Source organism: Somniosus microcephalus, chromosome 12 (genome assembly GCF_052327205.1).
Source record: "Somniosus microcephalus isolate GS21.2 chromosome 12, FLI_Smic_1.0, whole genome shotgun sequence".
Lineage (NCBI taxonomy): Eukaryota > Metazoa > Chordata > Chondrichthyes > Squaliformes > Somniosidae > Somniosus > Somniosus microcephalus.
The window spans coordinates 169,765,722-169,786,343 of record NC_140998.1 but is presented as its reverse complement, the minus strand read 5'-3'; the positions used below and the strand labels follow the sequence as shown (position 1 = coordinate 169,786,343).

The window sequence follows — 20,622 nt, the reverse complement described above, 5'->3', positions numbered from 1 at the left end:
ACTTGTTGGGCGTAGTGATACGCAGTACCACTCCTGGCCATAGGGGTATAAATAGTACTGTGGGTACTGATCCCCCTCAGTTCCCGCCTGTGGGCATGAAGTAAAGACCTATGTATAGTCCCCACCTCCAACCAGTAAAGACCTGTTTGAGTTATACGTTTAAGTCTTTGTGTTAATTGTTCAATATAATACACATACTTAACACTGGCGACGAGTCAGGTTCTTACCCTGCGGCAGTTGAAGAGAGGTTTCAAACATCACCACCCCACTAGAAGCGACAGGCTTTAGGACTCTGAAGCCTCCATCAGCGACTGAGCACTGGAGTGCAGCAAACATCCTGACAGCTTCCAGCGACTGACAGAAGTCTTTCTGCAGTTTCCTTGTTCAACCTAGGTGGTGGGGTAAGCCGTGCAGTGTTGGCTGCAAAGACAGGGCTGGGGAAGTTGGAGAAGATAAGGGCGATCGCAATCCCTGATAAGAGCCGCGGTGAAACGCGCGAGCGGGTGAGCCAGAGGCCGGGAGCCGCTTCAAGTGCGAGGCGCAGCGCGGGCCAGCGATCGGAACCAAAGATAAGGGCCGCACTCGGGGGCTGAAGGGAGACGGCGTCGGGGGACGGGTGAAGACCGCCAAGCGCGGGAAAACCGCCATTTTGTGGGCGGAGGACGACGGCAAGAGCGGGAAGCCGCCATCTTTGATAACAAGTAAAGAAAATAAAATCTGAGAAATTGCAAATCTACAATGCCTAAACACGGGAATATTAGCACCTTTGATAGTGACCTCGAAGATTGGGCCATATATGTTGAAAGAGTAAAAAATTATTGTAAGGCCAATAAAATTCGTGACCAAGATAAAGCTCTAACATTATTAAATTTAATGGGTGCGAAGACATACGGGCAATTGAAACACCTGTTATCACCAGATGAACCGGCGGATAAGACGTTCGATGAGATTGTTACTGTCCTGAAAGATCATCTAAACCCCACGCCGCTGATGCTAGCGGAACGATTTAAATTTTACGACAGAAGGCAGCTACAGCATGAAAGCAATGCTGATTATTTGCTGGAATTGCGTAAATTAGCGAAATATTGCCAGTTTGGAACGGGACTGACAGAGGCACTTCGAGACAAATTTGTGTGTGGTTTATTTAAACAGGATACACAAAAGCGACTGCTAGAGGAGAATGAGCTGACGCTTGAGAAGGCGGTCACTATGGCAGCAGCACACGAAGCCGCAGCGAGAGGCACGGCAGTAATGCAGCTACGGTCACCGGAGCTCAGTGCACACAAATTGGGTGTGAGTTCTGGCAAATGTTATCGTTGTGGAAAGACAACGCATGATCAGAACCAGTGTTGGTTTAAAAACCAAGAATGTAGAACTTGTGGTAGGCTTGGACATATAGCTAGAGTATGCAGGTCAGGGAAGAAGACCAGCAACAAGAAGTCACCGCAAGGAAAATACGCAAAGGTACACAAGGTGACCGAACAGGAGTCCGATTCAGACGCTAGCAGTAATGAACTGGCTAGCTTAAGCTGTAATGAACTGGCTAGCTTAAGAGTACTCAACGCTGGTAAGGGTGCAGACCTCCAGACAATTTGGGTCACTCTTCAGATAGAAGGAGTCCAAGTAAAACTGGAATTGGACACTGGATCGGCATTGACGGTCATAAATAAGAAAGATTACGGAAAGTTATTCCAACATATTCCCCTACAGGATACGGGGATTATATTGAAAACATACACGGGGCAAAGAGTGTCCCCCATCAGGAAAATAGAGGTTGCAGTGGTCCACAAGGGCGAAGACAGTCAAATAATGGACTTATATGTGATATCTGAAGGAGGTTCTCCACTACTAGGACGGGAGTGGATTAGGAAAATGAATATGGACTGGCATTTCCTACAAACAATAACGAGTGAGAACTCGGTGAAGATAGTCGGCCCAGACTCTGGAACGGATGATGGTAAGCCCAACTCAGGTGCAAAAGACAAAGTTTCAGCACAGAATTCCACTGAGCAACAACAACATAGTTTAACTGTGGATTCTGAGTCTGGCAAGTCTACTGATGTGCCCATTTCTGAGGGACACCGGGCTCGAACTCAACTCCATTTCAAACTACAACAGCAATTAGAACAAATGCTTCGCCGTTGTGAGCAAGAGTTGAATGCAACGAAAGAGTTCTTTGATATAGAGTTGGAGAATCTGGAAAGACAACAGAAGCAGCTGATGGAGAAAATGGAGCAGGAGCACACAAAACGTCTGATGTCAGAGGAGTTAACGGTCAGCCAACTCCTGCATATGCTGAAGGACAGGACTCTGAAATGGGAAAAACTTGAACACGAACTTCAATATTCAAACGAAAGGGGTTCGGAGCTCTCAAAGGTTATTGGAAGAGCTGAGGTGGCAACACAGACTGAGATGACTGCAACAGAGCAGCCCTTGGATGCCAAAAGTACGCTGACTCACGTCAACGTAGAACAACAGACCGCTGAAACAGCTGCTCCGGTAGAGGGATTGAATAGTCCGATCAATCAATCTCCAAAAGAAGTTGAAGTAGTAAAATCTCAAATGAGGTCATTAGTAAACGACTTGCTGAAAGCCCAGAAAAAGCTGGATGAAGAGGTACGCATGAAGAAGTCTCTTCAGGAAAGATGTCTGGACTTGGAACAAAAGCTGGCTAACGCCCAGCTGGGTATGGAGGAAATAGAAGACCCTCTCGCTGGCCTAGATCAGGACGACACCGAATATTACTATGTCCTGTCCTGCCCAACTTGTAACTTCGACTCCCACCATACAGAAATCATGGAGGAGCACCGAAAGTCTACGGAACATCGGGAGAAGGTGGCTCTACTACGGAAAAAGGAGGGAGAGAAGGAGGAACTGCGCATGCAGCTGGCAGCTGACAGTGGAGCCCAGAGAGTCTCCAAGAAGCAGAAAAGGAAAAGTCGAAACAGAAGATGACCCATCTGAACCATTATTACCTCTACCAGATCACACACGTGGTCCCTCCGAACGGAGCCAATTCAGTTCGGAAGTTCAAACTGTTAAATCCATGGAAGGACTATTGAATGAGTCACTCCAGCAACGTGAACCGACTCCACCACAGAGATTGAATCTGTGAACTGTTTTCCGCAGAGACTGAATCTGTGATCTGTTTTGACATGAAGTTATCTATGTATCTATGTTATTCTGTTATGTAAACCTGAAGTTATATATGTATATATGTTATTACGTTATGTTAAATGGGGAGATGACTGTAAAGCTAGGAAGGGAGGAATGTTGTGTATGTAATATGTGTGCTACTTTGAACCTATGGACAGGACTGCACTACTTGTTGGGCGTAGTGATACGCAGTACCACTCCTGGCCATAGGGGTATAAATAGTACTGTGGGTACTGATCCCCCTCAGTTCCCGCCTGTGGGCATGAAGTAAAGACCTATGTATAGTCCCTACCTCCAACCAGTAAAGACCTGTTTGAGTTATACGTTTAAGTCTTTGTGTTAATTGTTCAATACAACACACATACTTAACAATTAGTATTTGTAAAAAAGTAGTACTGGAGAAATTAATGAGACTGAAAGCTGATAAATCCCCTGGACCTGATGGCCTACATCCTAGGGTTTTGAAAGAGTTGACTATAGAGATAGTGGATGCATTTGTTGTCATTTTCCAAAATTCCATAGATTCTAGAACGGTTCCTGCAGATTGGAAGGTAGCAAATGTAACCCCACTATTTAAGAAAGGGGGGAGAGACAAAACGGGAAACTACAGACCAGTTAGCCTGACATCAGTAGTAGGGAAAATGCTAGAATCTATTATTAAGGATGTGGTAACAGGGCACTTAGAAAATAATAATAGGATTGGGCAGAGTCAACACGGATTTATGAAAGGGAAATCATTGTTTGACAAATCTGTTAGGGTTTTTTGAGGTTGTAGCTAGCAGAAACAGATAAGGGGGAACCAGTGGATGTGTATTTGGATTTTCAGAAGGCATTTGATAAGGTGACACACAAGAGATTATTAAACAAAATTAGGGCTCATGGGATTGGGGTTAATATACTAGCATGGATTGATGATTGGTTAGGACAGAAAACAGTGTAGAAATAAACGGGTCATTTTTGGGTTGGCAGACTGTAACTAGTGGGGTACCGCAAGGATCAGTGCTTGGGCCTCAGCTAGTCACAATCTCCATCAATGATTTGGATGAGGTGACCAAATGTAATATATCCAGGTTTGCTGATGTTACAAAGCTGGGTGGGAATGTAAGTTGTGAGGAGGATGCAAGGAGGCTTCAAGGGGATATAGACAGGCTAAGTGACTGGGCAAGAATATGGCAAATGGAATATAATGTGGAGAAATGTGAAGTTATCCACTTTGGTAGGAAAAATAGAAAAGCGGAGTACTTTTTAAATGGTGAGAGATTGGGCAATGTTAGTGTTCAGAGGGACCTGGGTGTCCTTGTACACGAACCACTGAAAGTAAACCTGCAGGTACAGCAAGCAATTAGGAAAGCACATGGTATGTTATACTCAAATCCTCTTGTAATGAAGGCTAAGAGTGAAGATGTCTTGCTGCAATTGTATAGGGCCTTGGTGAAACCACACCTGGTGTACTGTGTAAAATTTTGGTCTCCTTACCTAAGGAAGGATATACTTGCCATAGAGGGAGTACAACGAAGGTTCACCAGACTGGTTCCTGAGAAGGGGGGATTGTCCTTTGAGGACAGATTGAGTAGACTAGGCCTATGTGCTCTAGACTGGAAAGGCAGCGATGTACTGTGTGAAGCTGGGTGTCCAGGACAACCACAAATAAAAGAAATGTCTTCAGGTGGACTTGCTCTAGTTCAGTTTGTGAGCACACATGAGGAAGAGGTTCTGGAATGTACATTACTTCCTCCCAGGTAGAGCAGAGGGGGCAGGTTGGCTGATCATCTAGAAGAGGAAGCAGGAAGAGTAGGTACGGAGATCCTGAGTCCAAAATTGTCTATAGTGTTGGATGCCTGTGATGTGGACAAGAGCATTAATAGAGGGAAGGTCACAAGCAGCACTGGAGAAAATGGTTGCCCATTGCTGGGGGCGGGAGCAGAAAAGATGAAGATGCCCATAACAACAGGCACGTGTTTATGGGTGACAGTTGGGGATAGGCCTCTTGCAACTGTGATTGAATGTTCATAATGGTTTGTTGCCTTCCAAGTGCCACGGTAAGGGATGTAATGGAATAATAGAGGGAGAGGAGTCAGAAGCCATGGTTCATATGGGAATTAACCACAAGTAAAAATGGAATCAAAATCTTAGAGCTTGAGATAGGTTTTAGATTGAGGAGTACGACCTTGAGGATTGTAATCACAGGATTACTTCTGGTGCTATGTGCTGGGCCAATTGGGGAGAAGCTGTTTAGACATACAAGTGTTACTTGAGAGAAGGTGTTGAAGGTAGGGTTTCCTGGGACTTCGGGATTTGGAGATGGAGACAGTTGTATGCATGGGACGGGATTCACCTAAACCAAGCCAGAGGTGGAAGTACAAGAGTGATTCCATGGGGTGCAATGTGGAAAGTTCATAGAGAATGGAGTAGACACCACTCGTTGAAATCACCAGAGAATTGAGGGACAGATCTACGGTTATAGTCATACAAGATGGCAGTGGTGATGCTTTGGGTTGGTCAGACTGTGTAGGAAGTGGTAAAAGGTGGCACGCAGTTGGGTTGCATAAGAGCATTCAGGATGTTGGAAAGTAAGGGCAAGTCAGAGAGGGCAATAGTTGAAGGTAGAAGGGCTTGTATTGCTGGCTTTGAAATGGGTAGGGACAATGCTAGAGGATGAATTGTAAGCGTGGGCCCTGAAAAAGGAAATTGGTACTCCGAGTACATGGTAAACTTCATGGAGGACTGGGGCGAGGGAGCAGGAGGAAAAACCTGCAGTGGAGGGAGTGAAATGGGGCTTACAGATGAGGGAAGAGGAAAAGGCAGTCGGCTGACCTTTTGTGGGTGGAAGATGTTACAAAGAGCCGGGGCAGTTAGTGAGGCCTGGTCCAGGTGATAAATATTTCCTGGTTGGTTTGGAAATGAAGGACTGTATTCTGGTGCTTGGGCTGCTTTAGGCATTGATGAGCCTCATCCATGGTTTGGTCTTCTGGAATAACTATCGACAAAGACATGATGGCTTTTCTGCAAGATGCTAGAAATATAATGAGAACTTACCTGCAATATAGTGATCCATGTATTGCAGTAAGTTTAGGAAAAACTACTGCAGAGGATCTGGCTGTAGAAATGAGATCACGAGCCGATGTTCTATGGAAAATTTAAAATGTGGCGGGTCCTAGGTGTCTGCCCCCATTCCAGTGTCTTAGTCTCTATGGCTGTAAGCATTGGCTAGACATTTGGTCTTTGTAAAGCACAAGGTAATAACATTTCTCCTCTTTACTGGGAATTATTTCTGAAATAATGAGAATGTGGAGAACCCCACTTTGCCATTCCTGAGCACACATGGCTCCACAATCCCACCGGGCAACTGAATCCTTCTCACCAGTTGCCAATATCTCCTCTCATTAACAGAAAACTCCCATTTCTGCTCTCTTGGTTCCAGGGGTGACTGAGAATGTGGAACTGGATCCCACCATCTTAATAGGGTGTGAAGGGTCACTGTCTGAATGGTGAGTACATAAGGCTTCTCTGTACACTTAATGGCATTTTAGACTGACTACATTCAGTCCAGGTGGTTTTCCAAACTCTATGCTTCTACTATCTCTCCAGTGTAATGGTAGAGGCAGCCGGTTTGCTGAAATTTCAAATTGTAGCTTATCAGAATTCCAGTAGTCTACCTAGATTTTGGGATAAATGGGAGCCAATGTCTGTTTTTATAATTCCAGTTGTACATATTTGATAGCTGAGGTTCAAAATTATGTAATACTACATATAGTTTCAGATTACTAGGGTGAGTAGCATCAATGCAGAAAAATACAGCAGATGGTTTTTAAAGGTTCTACTGCCCTATTTGAGAGAAGCAGAGGGTTCTCTTGCGTGGCTAACATTCCCTCAATCAATACTACCAAAAAATGAATTAATAAAAACAGAAAATACTGGAAATACTCGGGTCAGGCAGCATCTGTGGAGAGAGAAACTGAGAACATAAGAAATAGGAGCAGGAGTAGGCCAATCGGCCCCTCGAGCCTGCTCCGCCATTCAATAAGATCATGGCTGATCTGATCCTAACCGCCAATCTATTATCACAGAACCATCTCCTGAATCTAACAGAATTAGACACACGAAATAGCAGCAGGATCAGGCTACACGGCCCCTGGGCCCGCTCCGCTACCCACAGGGCCATGTCCGATCCGAACCTGGACTCATGTCCAAATTCCTGCCCGCTCCCCGTAACCCTTAATTCCCTTTACTTCTAGGAAACTCTCTATTTCTGTTTTAAATTTATGTAATGATGTAGCTTCTACAGCTTTTTGGGGCAGCATATTCCATGGACCTACCACCCTCTGAGTGAAGTAGTTCCTCCTCATCTCAGTTTTGAAAGAGCAGCCCCTTATTCTAAGACTATGCCCCCTAGTTCTAGTTTCACCCATCATCGGGAACATCCTCCCCGCATCCACCCGATCCAACCCCTTCACAATCTTATATGTTTCAATAAGATCGCCTCTCATTCTTCTGAACTCCAATGAGTAGAGTCCCAATCTACTCAACCTCTCCTCATATGTCCATCCCCTCATCCCCGGGATTAACCGAGTGAACCTTCTTTGTACTGACTCGAGAGCAAGTATGTCTTTTCTTAAGTATGGACACCAAAACTGTATGCAGTATTCCAGGTGCGGTCTCACCAATACCTTGTACAACTGAAGCAATACCTCCCTATTTTTATATTTTATCCCCCTAGCAATGAAAGCCAACATTCCATTGGCCTTCTTAATCACTTGCTGCACCTGCATACTAACCTTTTGAGTTTTGTGCACCAGGACCCCCAGATCCCTTTGTACTTCAGTACTTTCCAGTTTCTTGCCATTAAGATAATAACTTGCTCTACGATTTTTCCTGCCAAAGTGCATAACCTCACACTTTCCAGTATTGTATTGCATCTGCCAAATCTCTGCCCACTTACTTAGCCTGTCTATGTCCCCTTGCAGGTTTTTTATGTCCTCCTCACTCACTATTTTCCCTCCCATCTTAGTATCATCTGCAAACTTTGATATGTTACACTCGGTCCCCTCCTCCAAATCGTTAATATAGATTGTAAAGAGTTGGGGACCCAGCACTGACCCCTGCGGAACACCACTAGTTACTGATTGCCAGTCTGAGAATGAACCATTTATCCCAACTCTCTGCCTTCTGTTAGATAGCCAATCCTCTATCCATGCCAGAATATTACCCCCAATCCTGTGATCTTAAGCAATAAACTTTCAGGAGTTCAGTCATGACGAGCATGTGGAGTCGGGACAGGTAGCACAAGCCTTGTGGAGAAAATGGGGTGGGGGAGAAATGGAAATCCCAATTACAGTTTCTGCTGTCTTAATATCTGCACAACTTTCTAATGTTTAACATTGTTTGAAATAAAACTGCATAAGACATTTATGGCTTGAGGTTGAAATGCACTGGAATGAGACTTTACAACTAGAGACAGCAATTTGTTAGTAATGTGAAGTTGTTTGAAGGTGTCGTTTCCACTCCTATGTAATGTTCTTTGTTTATAGCCTTTACAAGTCACTGTACTGCAGCTTCTGCAGAGCCAATGTGGGGATTGTTCCTTTCTCTACAACAGAGTTTTTGTCTCACCTGCGTGGACTGTACTGTTTGGACAAGGGAGCCTTTCACTGGTAAGTAGAGACAGCGGCACTGTTGCACTGAGGTCCATGCACAGTAGAGAGCAATATATGCACACTAATGCACCTATTCTTTAATCTTTGGGACCTGGGTTTAAATCCAGCCCAGAATGGCTCTATAAAGATCCTACGTGAAATCTTTAGGGAGCATTAACAAATTTGCTTTCCAATAGCACTCGTGCACAGACATCTCAAAGCACTTGATAGAGTGGAGGTAAAATGCAGATAGAGAGCAGGAAGGAGATGGGATGGAGCCAAAAGGTGTTTCATAGTGGGATGAAGATGGCATGACAGAAGGATTTTGGAAGATTCTAGAGCTTGGTATAATGAGTCAACCTGGTTCGGTTATGGGTACCCAACAGAAATTGCTTCATTATAAATGATACTTAAATTTATGTAGCACCGTGCCATATCTTTTCTGACAACTTTGGGGGGGCGGGTGTGCGATCTGCCTCGCAGTTCCCCCCTCGCAATCACTTGAACTCCCTATTTATCCATAACTTCAACGTCACGTCTGGGGAGCTTTCAATTATCTCAAAGATCAAAACCTTTTGCTCTCCTTGGCCCAATACTCATTGACCTTCTCTTCCGGAGCGGTGTCCTGTTTGACCCTCAGCTGACCACTGCCAAAACCCTTAACCATGCATTGTCACTTCTCCTCTCCAGACTCCGAAGCTCCACCTTGCATAAATTTCAGCTCACGCACAACTGTACTGCATAACCCTTGCTAGCTTCTACCTGCTCCCCATGCCCCATTCTGAATTTGAAATGAGGGGGGCTAGTGAAGGATACTTTGTGAATTGGAGCAAGGGGTGATATTGACCATTATATCACAGAACTGATGAGACATCAAATACCTTTAGGGGTGCTCCTCACAGCACTTGCCTTCCCGGACAGCAGTAAATCCAGTTCCTATAATTCTGATCTGAAATTCATGGTTTATTCCAGTGTAGTACGGTCCTGTTTTTGTACCAGAGATGGAGTTTATATCTGCATTATTAAGTGGTTAGAATGCCATGGTCAAAATGGGTTTAACAGATTTGTTCCTTTAATTGGAATCCATCCAGAAAGGGTTGAAAACAGTTAGATTGCTCTCCCTCCCCTTCAATTCCCTAACTAAGGCTTTCAACAGTGAGAATTTTTGATCCAAGTTGAAAACCGTGTTCTAGGGATTTAATACAAATACAGGGTTGTGCGACAGGCCATCTCTGCCTTGACAAATCCAGCATTGGATAGGAACTCTCTTGTGTGGGACAGGCTAGCTCAGTCAATTTTGGTGTTTCATTTTCTGAAGAGTTTAAAAACCCATTGATCAACTTGGGATGTGGTACCTCGTATTCCCTGGAATATAGAAGGCTAAGGGATGATTTGAGTGAGGTTTTTAGGATTTTGAAAGGAATTGATAGGTTCGATAGAAACTTTTTCGGCTGATGGGGAAGTCTAGGACTAGGGGACATAACCTTAAAATCAGAGCCAGGCCATTCAGGAGAGAAGTTAGGAAACACTTCTTCACGCAAAGGGTGGTAGAAGTGTGGAACTCTCTCCCACAAAAAGCACTAGATGCTAGCTCAATCAATAATTTTAAATCTGCGATCGATAGATTTTTGCTAGCCATGGGTATGAAGGAATATGGAGCCAAGGCAAGAAAATGGAATTAGGATGCAGATCAGCCATAATCTCATTGAATGGCGAAACAGGCTCAAGGGGCTGAATGGACTAACCCTGTTCCTATGTTCGTAATAACTGAGGGTTTGCCTCTCTTGTACATCTAGTTTCTTTAAGCCTATAATAATGCATATTAAAAACTGGAATTTAATGTGCTTAAGTCCCAGTTCTTCTAATTCTGGTGCAACTTGAGTGGCTCCCTCTTAACTTCCAATAATCTCGGGTGCTCTCCTTTCATTTTAGATTACCTCCACTATTTCCCTTGGACCTAGATTTCTCTTGTATTTTGCATTTACTTCTGCCAATGCTGCTCTTTTTACACCTCTAGGATAATTTTCTTTGCCATTACTCCTCGCATGAAATTTATCTGGTCAATGTTTCCAAGGGGTGGGCGAATGTAGTTATTCCAGCGGCCAATCATTGTCCCTTTTTACCAGGTTAGGCAGCTTCCGTTAGAGTCCAGTATCTTTTGCTGAGTATCAGTCTTTGGTGACTCCCTGCTTCAATGTTAGTTTCTTAGTTTTTAGCTGTAGGATCATAGGAGGCCTGAGTTACTTTCATTTAAGAACATAATATAAGAAATAGGAGCAGGAGTAGGCCATTCAATAAGATCGTGGCTGATCATCAACTTCAAGTCCACTTTCCCGCCCGATCTCCATATCCCTTGATTCCCCTAGAGTCCAAAAATCTATCAATCTTAGCCTTGAATATACTCAGACTCAGCATTCACAGCCCTCTGGGGCAGAGAATTCCAAAGATTCACAACCCTCTGAGTGAAGAAATTCCTCCTCATCTCTGTCTTAAATGGCCTTATCCTGAGACTATGCCCCCTAGTTCTAGACACTCCAGCCAGGGGAAACAACCTCTCAGCATCTACCCTGTCAATCCCTTTACTATGAGATTGCTAATTAACCCTGTCTCATTACACAATACAAGATCTAAAATAGTCTGTTCCCTGGTTGGTTCCATGATGTATTGTTCTAGGAAACTCCTGAATGCATCCTTATCTGAGGAAGGACGTTCTTGCCATGGAAGGAGTGCAGCGAAGATTCACCAGGCTGATACCTGGGATGGCAGGAATGACGTATGAGGAGAGATTGTGTCAATTGGGCTTATACTCACTGGAGTTTAGAAGATTGAGAGGGGATCTCATTGAAACCTATAAAATTCTGTCAGGCCTGGACAGACTAGATGCAGGAAGGATGTTTCTGATGGCTGGGGAGTCCAGAACCAGGGGTCATAGTCTAAGGATAAGGGGTAAGCCATTTAGGACTGAGATGAGAAGGAATTTCTTCACCCAGAGAGTGGTGAACCTGTGGAATTCTCTGCCACAGAGGGCGGTGGAGGCCAGTCGTTAAATATATTCAAGAAGGAGTTGGATATATTTCTTAAGGCTAAAGGGATCAAGGGATATGGGGAGAAGGCAGGGACAGGGTACTGAATTTGGATGATCAGCCATGATCTCTGAATGGCCGAGCAGGCTCGAGGGGCCGAATGGCCTACTCCTGCTCCTATCTTCTATGTTTCTATTCCATGAACTCGTCCTCCAGACTACCTTTGCCAATTTGATTTGTCCAGTCTATATGAAGATTAAAGTCCCCCAAGATTATTGCATTACCTTTGTTGCAAGCTCCTACTATTTCTTGATTAATATTCTGTCCAACGGTATAGCTACTGTTAGGGGGCCGATATACTACTCCTACCAGTGTTTTCTGCCCCTTGTTATTCCTTATCTCCACCCAGACTGATTCTACTTCCTGATCTTCCGAGCCGAGATCCTTTCTCTCTACTGTCCCTATGTCATCCTTTATTATCAGGGCTACTCCCCCACCTTTTCCATTCTGCCTGTCTTTTTGAAACGCCAAGTACCCTGGAACATTTAGTTCCCAACCTTGCCACCTTGCAGCCACGTCTCTGTAATGGCTATTCGATCAAACCAACTTATCTCTATTTGTGCCATTAGTTTGTCTATCTTGTTACGAATGCTTCGTGCATTCAGATAAAGAGCCTTTAATTTAAAATTTTTACCATTATTCCCTACTTTGACATTATTCTCTGCTGCACTGCTACCGTTAAACTCTGTCCCTTCCTGTTACACTCTGCATATTTTTACCCAAATCTCTACACTGCTCTATTGCCTTGACCTTTCTCTTTAGATTTCTAAATTTCCCCTCACCTGACCAACCCCCCCCCCCCCCCCCCACTTTTTAGTTTAAAGCCCTATCTACAGCCCATATTATTTGATTTGCCAGGACGCTGGTCCCAGCCCGGTATAAATGGAGCCCGTTCTGACGGAACAGCTGCCTCTTTCCCCAGTGCTGGTGCCAGTGCCCCATGAATTGAAACCCCTTTTTCCCACACCATTCTTTGAGCCATGCATTTAACTCTGATCTGCTTGACCTTATGCCAATTAGCTCGTGGCTCAGGTAGTTATCCAGAGATTATTACCCTTGTGGTTCTGCTTATTAATTTAGACCCTAGCTCCTCAAACTCCCTCGGCAGAACCTCATTCTAAGTTCTACCTATGTTGTTGGTTCCTACGTGGACCACGACAACTGGATCCTTCCCCTCCAACTCCAAGTTCTTCTCCAGCCGCGAGGAGATATCCTTAACCCTGGCACCGGGCAGGCAACACAGCCTTCGGGACTCTCTTTCGTGGCTGCAGAGAACAGTATCTATCCCCCTGACTATACTGTCCCCTACTACAGTACTACCACATTCCTTCCTTCTCCCCTGACTTGGATGGCCCCCTGTACTACAGTGCCGTGGTCAGTTTGCCCATCCTCCCTGCAGTCCTTTTCCTCATCCATACAGGTAGAAAGTACCTTGTACCTGTTGGACAAGATCCAGGCTGAGGCTCCTCCATCACTACATCCTGGGTCCCCATACCTTCCTGACTCGCAGTCACACCGTCCTGTCCCTGACCACTGACGAACCCTAAAGTACTACTTAACCTAAAGGGTGTGACTGCCTCCTGGAACAAAGTGTCCAGGTAACTCTCCCCCTCCTTGATGCATCGCAATATCTGCAGCTCATACTCCAGCTCAACAATCCTGAGTCGAAGTTCCTCGAGTTGCAGACATTTACTGCAGACGTGGTTGTTCGGGATCGCGATGCTCTCCACAAACTCCCCGTGCTGCAGTTACGACACACCACCTGCCCTAACACCTGGTAGTCTTACTTAGATCACTGAGGTTCCCAGTGATTAAGTTTGAATTATATTGCAACCATTTTGAAGCTCTTCATAGAAGATAGGAGCAGGAGTAGGCCATTCGGCCCTTCGAGCCTGCTCCGCCATTCAATGAGATCATGGCTGATCATTTCTTACAAATATAACAGTGCAATTTTGCACATCTGTTGTATTGTTGTAAGCAGTTGTGATGTGTACTGGCTAATTTATGAAGGGCTGGCAATAAGCAATAGCTTGGCTCCGATAGTAGCATTCATGTCTGAATCAAAGTTTATGGGTTCAAGCCCCACTTGAGACTTGAGCACATAATCTAGGCTGACACCAGTGCAGTACTGAGGGAGTGCTGCACTGTCTGAAGTGCCGTCCTTCAAGTGAGGTGTGAAATTCTATGTAAAAATATGGCCTGTTCATGTGGGTGTAAAAGATCCCATAGTTTTTAAAGAGAAGGGGAGTTCTGGTGTTCTTTCCTCAACCAACATCATGACAAAACACACTAACTGATCTCTAATTTGCTTTTTGCGGGTCCTTGCTGTGCACTTAATTGACTGCCTATGTAACAGTGACTACATTTCAAAAGGAACTTGTTGGTTGTAATGATTTGGGATGCCCCAGGAATAAATTCAAGTGCATTTGTTCTTTGAAACATGGCTGCAAATTCCACTGATCCTTGTGTGTAACTATTTCATCTTTCAGCTACATGTTGCAGAGCAATTCTCTGGTGGAAGCCTCAGCCCTGAACCTTGAACCACTGTGCTTAACCCAGCATGTAGGAGAGGTAATGTTGTGAGAAGTCGCACAGCACCAGGTTATAGTCCAACAGTTTTATTTGAAATCACAAGCTTTCGGAGCGCTGCTCCTTCGTCAGGTGAAGTGAAGAGAGGCATATAGACACAGCATATATAGTCAGAGAGCACTGCCAGATGATTACAGGTAATCTTTCTAACTGCCCTTTATCACACCTCGGCAGAGAGATAATCACAGCAATCAAAGGTGTGGATGGTGTCCAAACAGGTCAGTCAGGAAAACATTACATCAAAGAACAATGAGGTGGGGTCACAAGGGGTCAAATGTTGCAGATGCTGGGGTCTGTATGAAAAACAAAAAACAAACAATTTTTTTTTGCTGGAAATCACAGCAGGTCCGGCCGCATCTGTGTAGAGAGAACAAGCCAACGACGACTCGAGTCTGGATGACTCTACGTCAGGTGGGGTTACATGTAGCGTGACATGAACCCAAGATCCCGGTTGAGGCCGTCCTCATGGGTGCGGAACTTGGCTATCAGTTTCTGCTCGACGATTTTGCGTTGTCGTGTGTCTCGAAGGCCGCCTTGGAGAATGCTTACCCGAAGATCGGCGGCTGAATGTCCTTGACTGCTGAAGTGTTCCCCGACTGGGAGGGAACACTCCTGCCTGGTGATTGTTGTGTGATGTACGTTCATCCGTTGTCGCAGTGTCTGCATGGTCTCACCGATGTACCATGCTCCGGGGCATCCTTTCCTGCAACGTATGAGGTAGACAACGTTGGCCGAGTCACATGAGTATGTACCATGTACCTGGTGGGTGGTGTCCTCACGTGTGATGATGGTATCTGTGTTGATGATCTGGCATGTCTTGCAGAGGTTGCCGTGGCAGGGTTGTGTGGTGTCGAGGTCGCTGTTCTCCTGAAAGCTGGGTAATTTGCTGCGGACGATGGTCTGTTTGAGGTTAGGCGGCTGTTTGAAGGCGAGTAATGGAGGCGTGGGGATGGCCTTAGCGAGGTGTTCGTCGTCATCGATGACATGTTGAAGGCTGCGAAGAACATGGCGTAGTTTCTCTGCTCCGGGGAAATACTGGACGACGAAGAGTACTCTGTTGGTTGTGTCCCGTGTTTGTCTTCTGAGGAGGTCTATGCGATTTTTCGCTGTGGCCCGGCGGAACTGTCGATCAACGAGTTGAGCCTCATATCCCGTTCTTACGAGGGCGTCTTTCAGCGTCTGTAGGTGTCCATCGCGTTCCTCCTCGTCTGAGCAGATCCTGTGTATTCGCAAGGCTCGTCCATAGGGGATGGCTTCTTTAACGTGGTTAGGGTGGAAGCTGGAGAAGTGGAGCATGGTGAGGTTGTCCGTGGGCTTGCGGTAGAGTGAAGTGCTGAGGTGTCCGTCTTTGATGGAGATTTGTGTGTCCAAGAATGAAACCGATTCTGAGGAGTAGTCCATGGTGAGTTTGATGGTGGGGTGGAACTTGATGTTATCGTGTAGTCTTTTCAGTGATTCTTCGCCGTGGGTCCATAGGAAGAAAATGCCGTCGATGTGTCTGGTGTATAGCGTTGGTTGGTGGTCCTGTGCAGCGAAGAAGTCTTGCTCGAACTTGTGCATGAAGATGTTGGCGTATTGGGGTGTGAATTTGGTCCCCATGGCTGTTCCGTGTGTTTGGGTAAAGAACTGGTTGTCGAAGGTGAAGACATTGTGGTCAAGGATGAAGTGGATGAGTTGTAGGATGGCGTCTGGAGATTGGCTGTTGTTGGTGTTGAGTACTGAGGCTGTTGCAGTGATGCCGTCATCGTGGGGGATACTGGTGTAGAGTGCCAAGATGTCAATCGTGGCGAGGAGTGTTCCTGGTTCAACTGGTCCGTGGGTGCTGAGTTTCTGTAAGAAGTCTGTAGTGTCGCGACAGAAGCTGGGGGTTCCCTGTACGATGGGTTTCAGGATGCCCTCGACGTAATGTTGTGTTCAATGTCTCCATGTTCTAAATCTTAAGAAAATACGACAACAGATGTGCAAAATTGCACTTACATTTGTAAGAAATGAAGAGCTTCAAAGTGGTTGCAGTATAATTCAAACTTAATCATTGGGAACCTCAGTGATCTAAGTAAGACTACCAGGTGCTAGGAGAGGCCATTAAGCTACAGTCCTTCATCCCACAATGGGACCATTCGATGCAACACTGGACTGTTAGATATGGATAGTGTTGCGTTTGCAAAGATAATCCAGAGGCCGTAAGCAGAGTTCAGTTCATGTTGCTTTTTAATGGCTGCTCCACACACACTCCCAGGCAAAAGCAATCGAATACCTATACACAATACAATGATAACAGCACTATCAAACTCCATGTGCTCAGGCCAAGGCAATCGAGTACCTATCACCAATGTCAGACATAACAGATAGGAAGGGCCTATGCTGAATAGGCCATGACACAGGTTGTCCTGGTGTAGTCTGATGTATGTGTGTAGGCACCTCAACGATGCCTTGCTTTTTTGCATCCTGATCTTGTGTATCCTCTGCAAGTTTTAAAATGTACTTGAGGTGATCATGATGCACTGCAGGGGTGGGGGTGAAGGGAGGCGAGCAAGAGGGAAAACTGTTAAAAATTAATGGACTAATGAAATCAATTAATTGCATCAACATTCAGTCAACTAACCATCGAAGCAGTGTTCTTGGATTAATATTTCCAATATGATTAATTTTGGTATTTTTTAAATGTTTTCTCTTATTTTCCTCCCCTCACTGTATGACTATCAGCAATATGCAGTATACTGCTGTGTGCAGCTAAGGCCTCCTGTGAATGTGGCTTACTGTGTAGTCTTGTGTTGCTTTTAGGATATCTATTCAGTTGTGTGTCTTTCCCACCTTGCCTGGCACTAGCCAGTGTCTGGGAATGTGCTGGTTTCTGCCTGTTGTGCATTGCACTTCCTTCTGATTGCTTTCCTTCTACCTTCCAGTTGAAAAAGCAGATTGTGGTGGCACACTGTCGACTGATGGCAGCAGAGAAGAAGTTGGATGCATTAGTTGGAGAGGAGAGTGAGCTAGGGACCAGCGTTCCTGACTTGGAACACAGGCGTAAAGCGGAGAAGAACTACCCTGACTGCAGGGTTTAGGGTTTTGCTTCACTTTGGGCCATCGGAGGTACGGCCACAGTTAACCCCACACTCTCGGCTGAAGCACTTGACTGTCTTGGAAAAGAAACTTCACTTTCTTCAAAGGAATTCTGAAATTGTTAGGTTTGACGGTTGAATTGGTGGAGGAAGTGTCACTATTTTGGAGTTGTTTCTTCAGTCATGACCTTCAGTCATGCTCATGTGGTGAGATTTGGTTTGTGTAACCTGCTATCTGATATTCAGAACTGTAATACACCTGCACAGTCCAACACCTGGCCAGATTGAGTCCACGTCAGGGTAACCTGCTATCTGATATTCAGAACTGCAGTACACCTGGTTAAATCAAGTCCACATTAGTCCATATAACCTGCTATGTAGGACTGTAATACACCTGTACAGTACAACCCCATGCCAGATAAAGTCCACATCAGTCAGTGTAATTTGGTATTCAGAACTCTAACATACCTCAGCTCGTGTCCACATCATGTTCAACACAGAGCTAAAAGAGTAAGTTGGCCAGCTGCTTCACTATTACATTACCAATATACAGTGGAATCCCACTATATCAATTGCTGTTTGTAGTGATCAGTCACTTCCAATGATCAAAACATACTGTCCAAACCTACAACCCACCTGGTAGAATTGTTGCAATCATTATAAGAAGCAGTGCAGTGAGTGATTAGAGCTAATTCCCCATTGCTGAAAGACAGTTACCCGAGTTGTTAACCCGCACAGGCACTATTACTGGGCTGTTAATTACCCTTAAACTGGTTAGCTTTAAGCATCTGGAGGAAGGCTCAGTGCCAACACTGCCGAACCGTACTTCTTGCTCCTCACCAGCACCTCAAACAGCTGGCAGTGATCCACTTGGAACAATGATAGGAAAAAAATGAAAGTGCTAATACTTATTTTATAGCATTAACCTTCCGCACCACTGTTTGAAGTGTTGGTGAATGTTCTGCCGTGCAGTACAAAGCAGGCGTTGCTATCTTCTGATAGTCATCACTCATTTGGTTATCACTTGGACTGGACTGCTGTCTGAATCAATCACCTAATGGGATTCCATTGTACCTCTTAACAGTCCAACTGTGGAGTCTTGAACTCTGTTTAATTTTGTCCAAATTAGTGAACTAACTGTTTTAAGGATCCTGTTCTGGTTGGAATTACAATATATTATAATGAACAAGTCATGCAATAAATGGGATGGAGCAAGTTCAGTGTCTGTTGTATTTTTCTGTCTCTTGCTCCAGATACTCTTGGCATGTGTTTTTAGATTACTGGGGTGATTCTTCCAATTTGGTCCCTCAACTGGTTTGGATTTGTAATATAGGACTAAATGCCTGTTGTCCTACCACCCCATTGGTTCAATCTGTGTCCCTGACTCCCCAGGTGGTGAGCACTCACTCTCTGATGTCGAGTTAATTTGCTATGGCTATGAGAGTGACCTTTAACAGAGCTCAGCTTCTTGCAGGATATTGCATGAGGAGAGAGGGTGCCTCTTGCATGGCTTGGTGTAACTTTGGTAGCAAAGTTGCTGGGGTTCCTTGGATTTTAACTGCAACTGATTTGTAAATTCCTCAGGGCTGATTTTTCCTCAAGTTGGCATGAGGCATTCCCTGATGGTGGAGACTTGAGGCTCCAGAACTCTGATTTTCCTCCTTCCTGATGGTAGGGATCCTAGGCTCCAAGTCCCTGTCTCTGTGCAGTTATTGTACATTTCCTGGGGCAGCCTCTGTGTCGGCAGCAGCATTTGCCTTATGTAAATGACATAGGAGTGATATCAACACCTCCCATGTCATTTTCCAAGGATTCTACCCAGCAAACCCACAGAAGGAAAAATGCCCATGCAAACTGGATGTTGGATGCAATTTCAGATTTGAGGACCTGTAACAGGGCAGCTAGCAATCTGGAACTTCAGTCCATTTTTTGGATATTTCTAAGGTACAGTGGGGCTGGATATCACTGACTACAATCCAACTGGGAATTTGTACACTGCTGCAGGTCTAAGATCTGCAGTGGAAACGGATCATTTGGCCCAACTAGTCCATGTCGGTGTTTACCCTGCAATCGAGTAAATAGTTTTAATTACCTTAACCGACCCAGCTTCTATCTACCCTCTCCCATAATTTCATAATATTAAATGCTCCTTTCAATCACCTTGTAATCTATGTTGTTCTGTAATTATCTTGTGCTGTTGTATAGTTTTTTGTTATTTGTATATTTGCTTGGGATTCTTTTTACACTTTCATGGAACAATTTAGTTACAAAATAGCTGACAAGATAAGCAAGTTATAAGCTGAAGAACATTGTCCAATCCCTGATTGGAAAATAAAGTGATGAAAGTAAAAACTGCACTTGTTAGAAATCTGAAATAAAAATCTAAAATACTGGAACTGTGTGGTTGGACCATCAACATCTGAAGGAGCCTGTTACTGGCCAATAAGTGATCCAATTAATAAGAATGAATTGAATGGGAGGGCGGGGAAATGATCAGATAGAAATGGAGTCTGGCATACAGCTTGCTGTCTTAATTGGGCAGGTCCTGGGTTTAATGGCTACAACCAGGATTTTTAACGAGCTAGAATGGTGAAAAGTGGTGCAGGACATACAAAAGTAATCTCTGTGAGGCAGTGAAAAGGCACCAAAAGGACATGAACACAGCTATGTATGGTGGTGAAAAGTCTGAGGGAATGACTCAACTATGTGCACGTACGCACCCAATTGGAAGGAAGGTCAGGGCAAGAAGGTGGCTGAAGTTTCTGATGCCATGGTTTAAACAAAATGGTTTCACGACAGCCAGAAGAGTATAATTTTGGTCTCTTCCTAATCATTCAAAGTCCTTTTCTCCCGCAAGGAAAAAAATGTAATTATCCAATAATTTAAATTAAGCATTTGTCTTGTAAATTCTACTACAGTACTGTGACGGACAAGAGCAGTAAGACCATGAATGCTAGTGACAGGAATACTGTCACCTCCATGATGTTCCCATCCAAGTGATGCCATCCTGCCTTGGCCCTAGATTACTGTTCTTTGGTCATTGCTGGGTCAATATCCTGGAATTTCTGAGCTAGCACCATCGCTACAATGGCTGCAGTGGTTATA

At 44.8% G+C, this 20,622-nt stretch overlaps 1 protein-coding gene across 4 annotated transcripts in view; it reads left to right on the top strand.

Annotated features, from left to right (window-relative positions):
• The window catches only part of oip5 (opa interacting protein 5), a 28,483-nt gene extending 8,575 nt beyond the window's left edge, over window positions 1-19,908 (top strand). For all 4 annotated transcript variants that reach the window (XM_086003828.1, XM_086003832.1, XM_086003831.1 and 1 more), the window contains 4 exons: window positions 6,578-6,644; window positions 8,685-8,807; window positions 14,362-14,443; window positions 17,365-19,908. In XM_086003828.1, the coding sequence (XP_085859954.1) occupies window positions 6,578-6,644; window positions 8,685-8,807; window positions 14,362-14,443; window positions 17,365-17,520 (428 nt within the window). In that variant the 3' untranslated portion in view covers window positions 17,521-19,908. The remainder of the gene's footprint in view (window positions 1-6,577; window positions 6,645-8,684; window positions 8,808-14,361; window positions 14,444-17,364) is intronic.
• The last annotated feature ends 714 nt before the right edge of the window (window positions 19,909-20,622 follow it).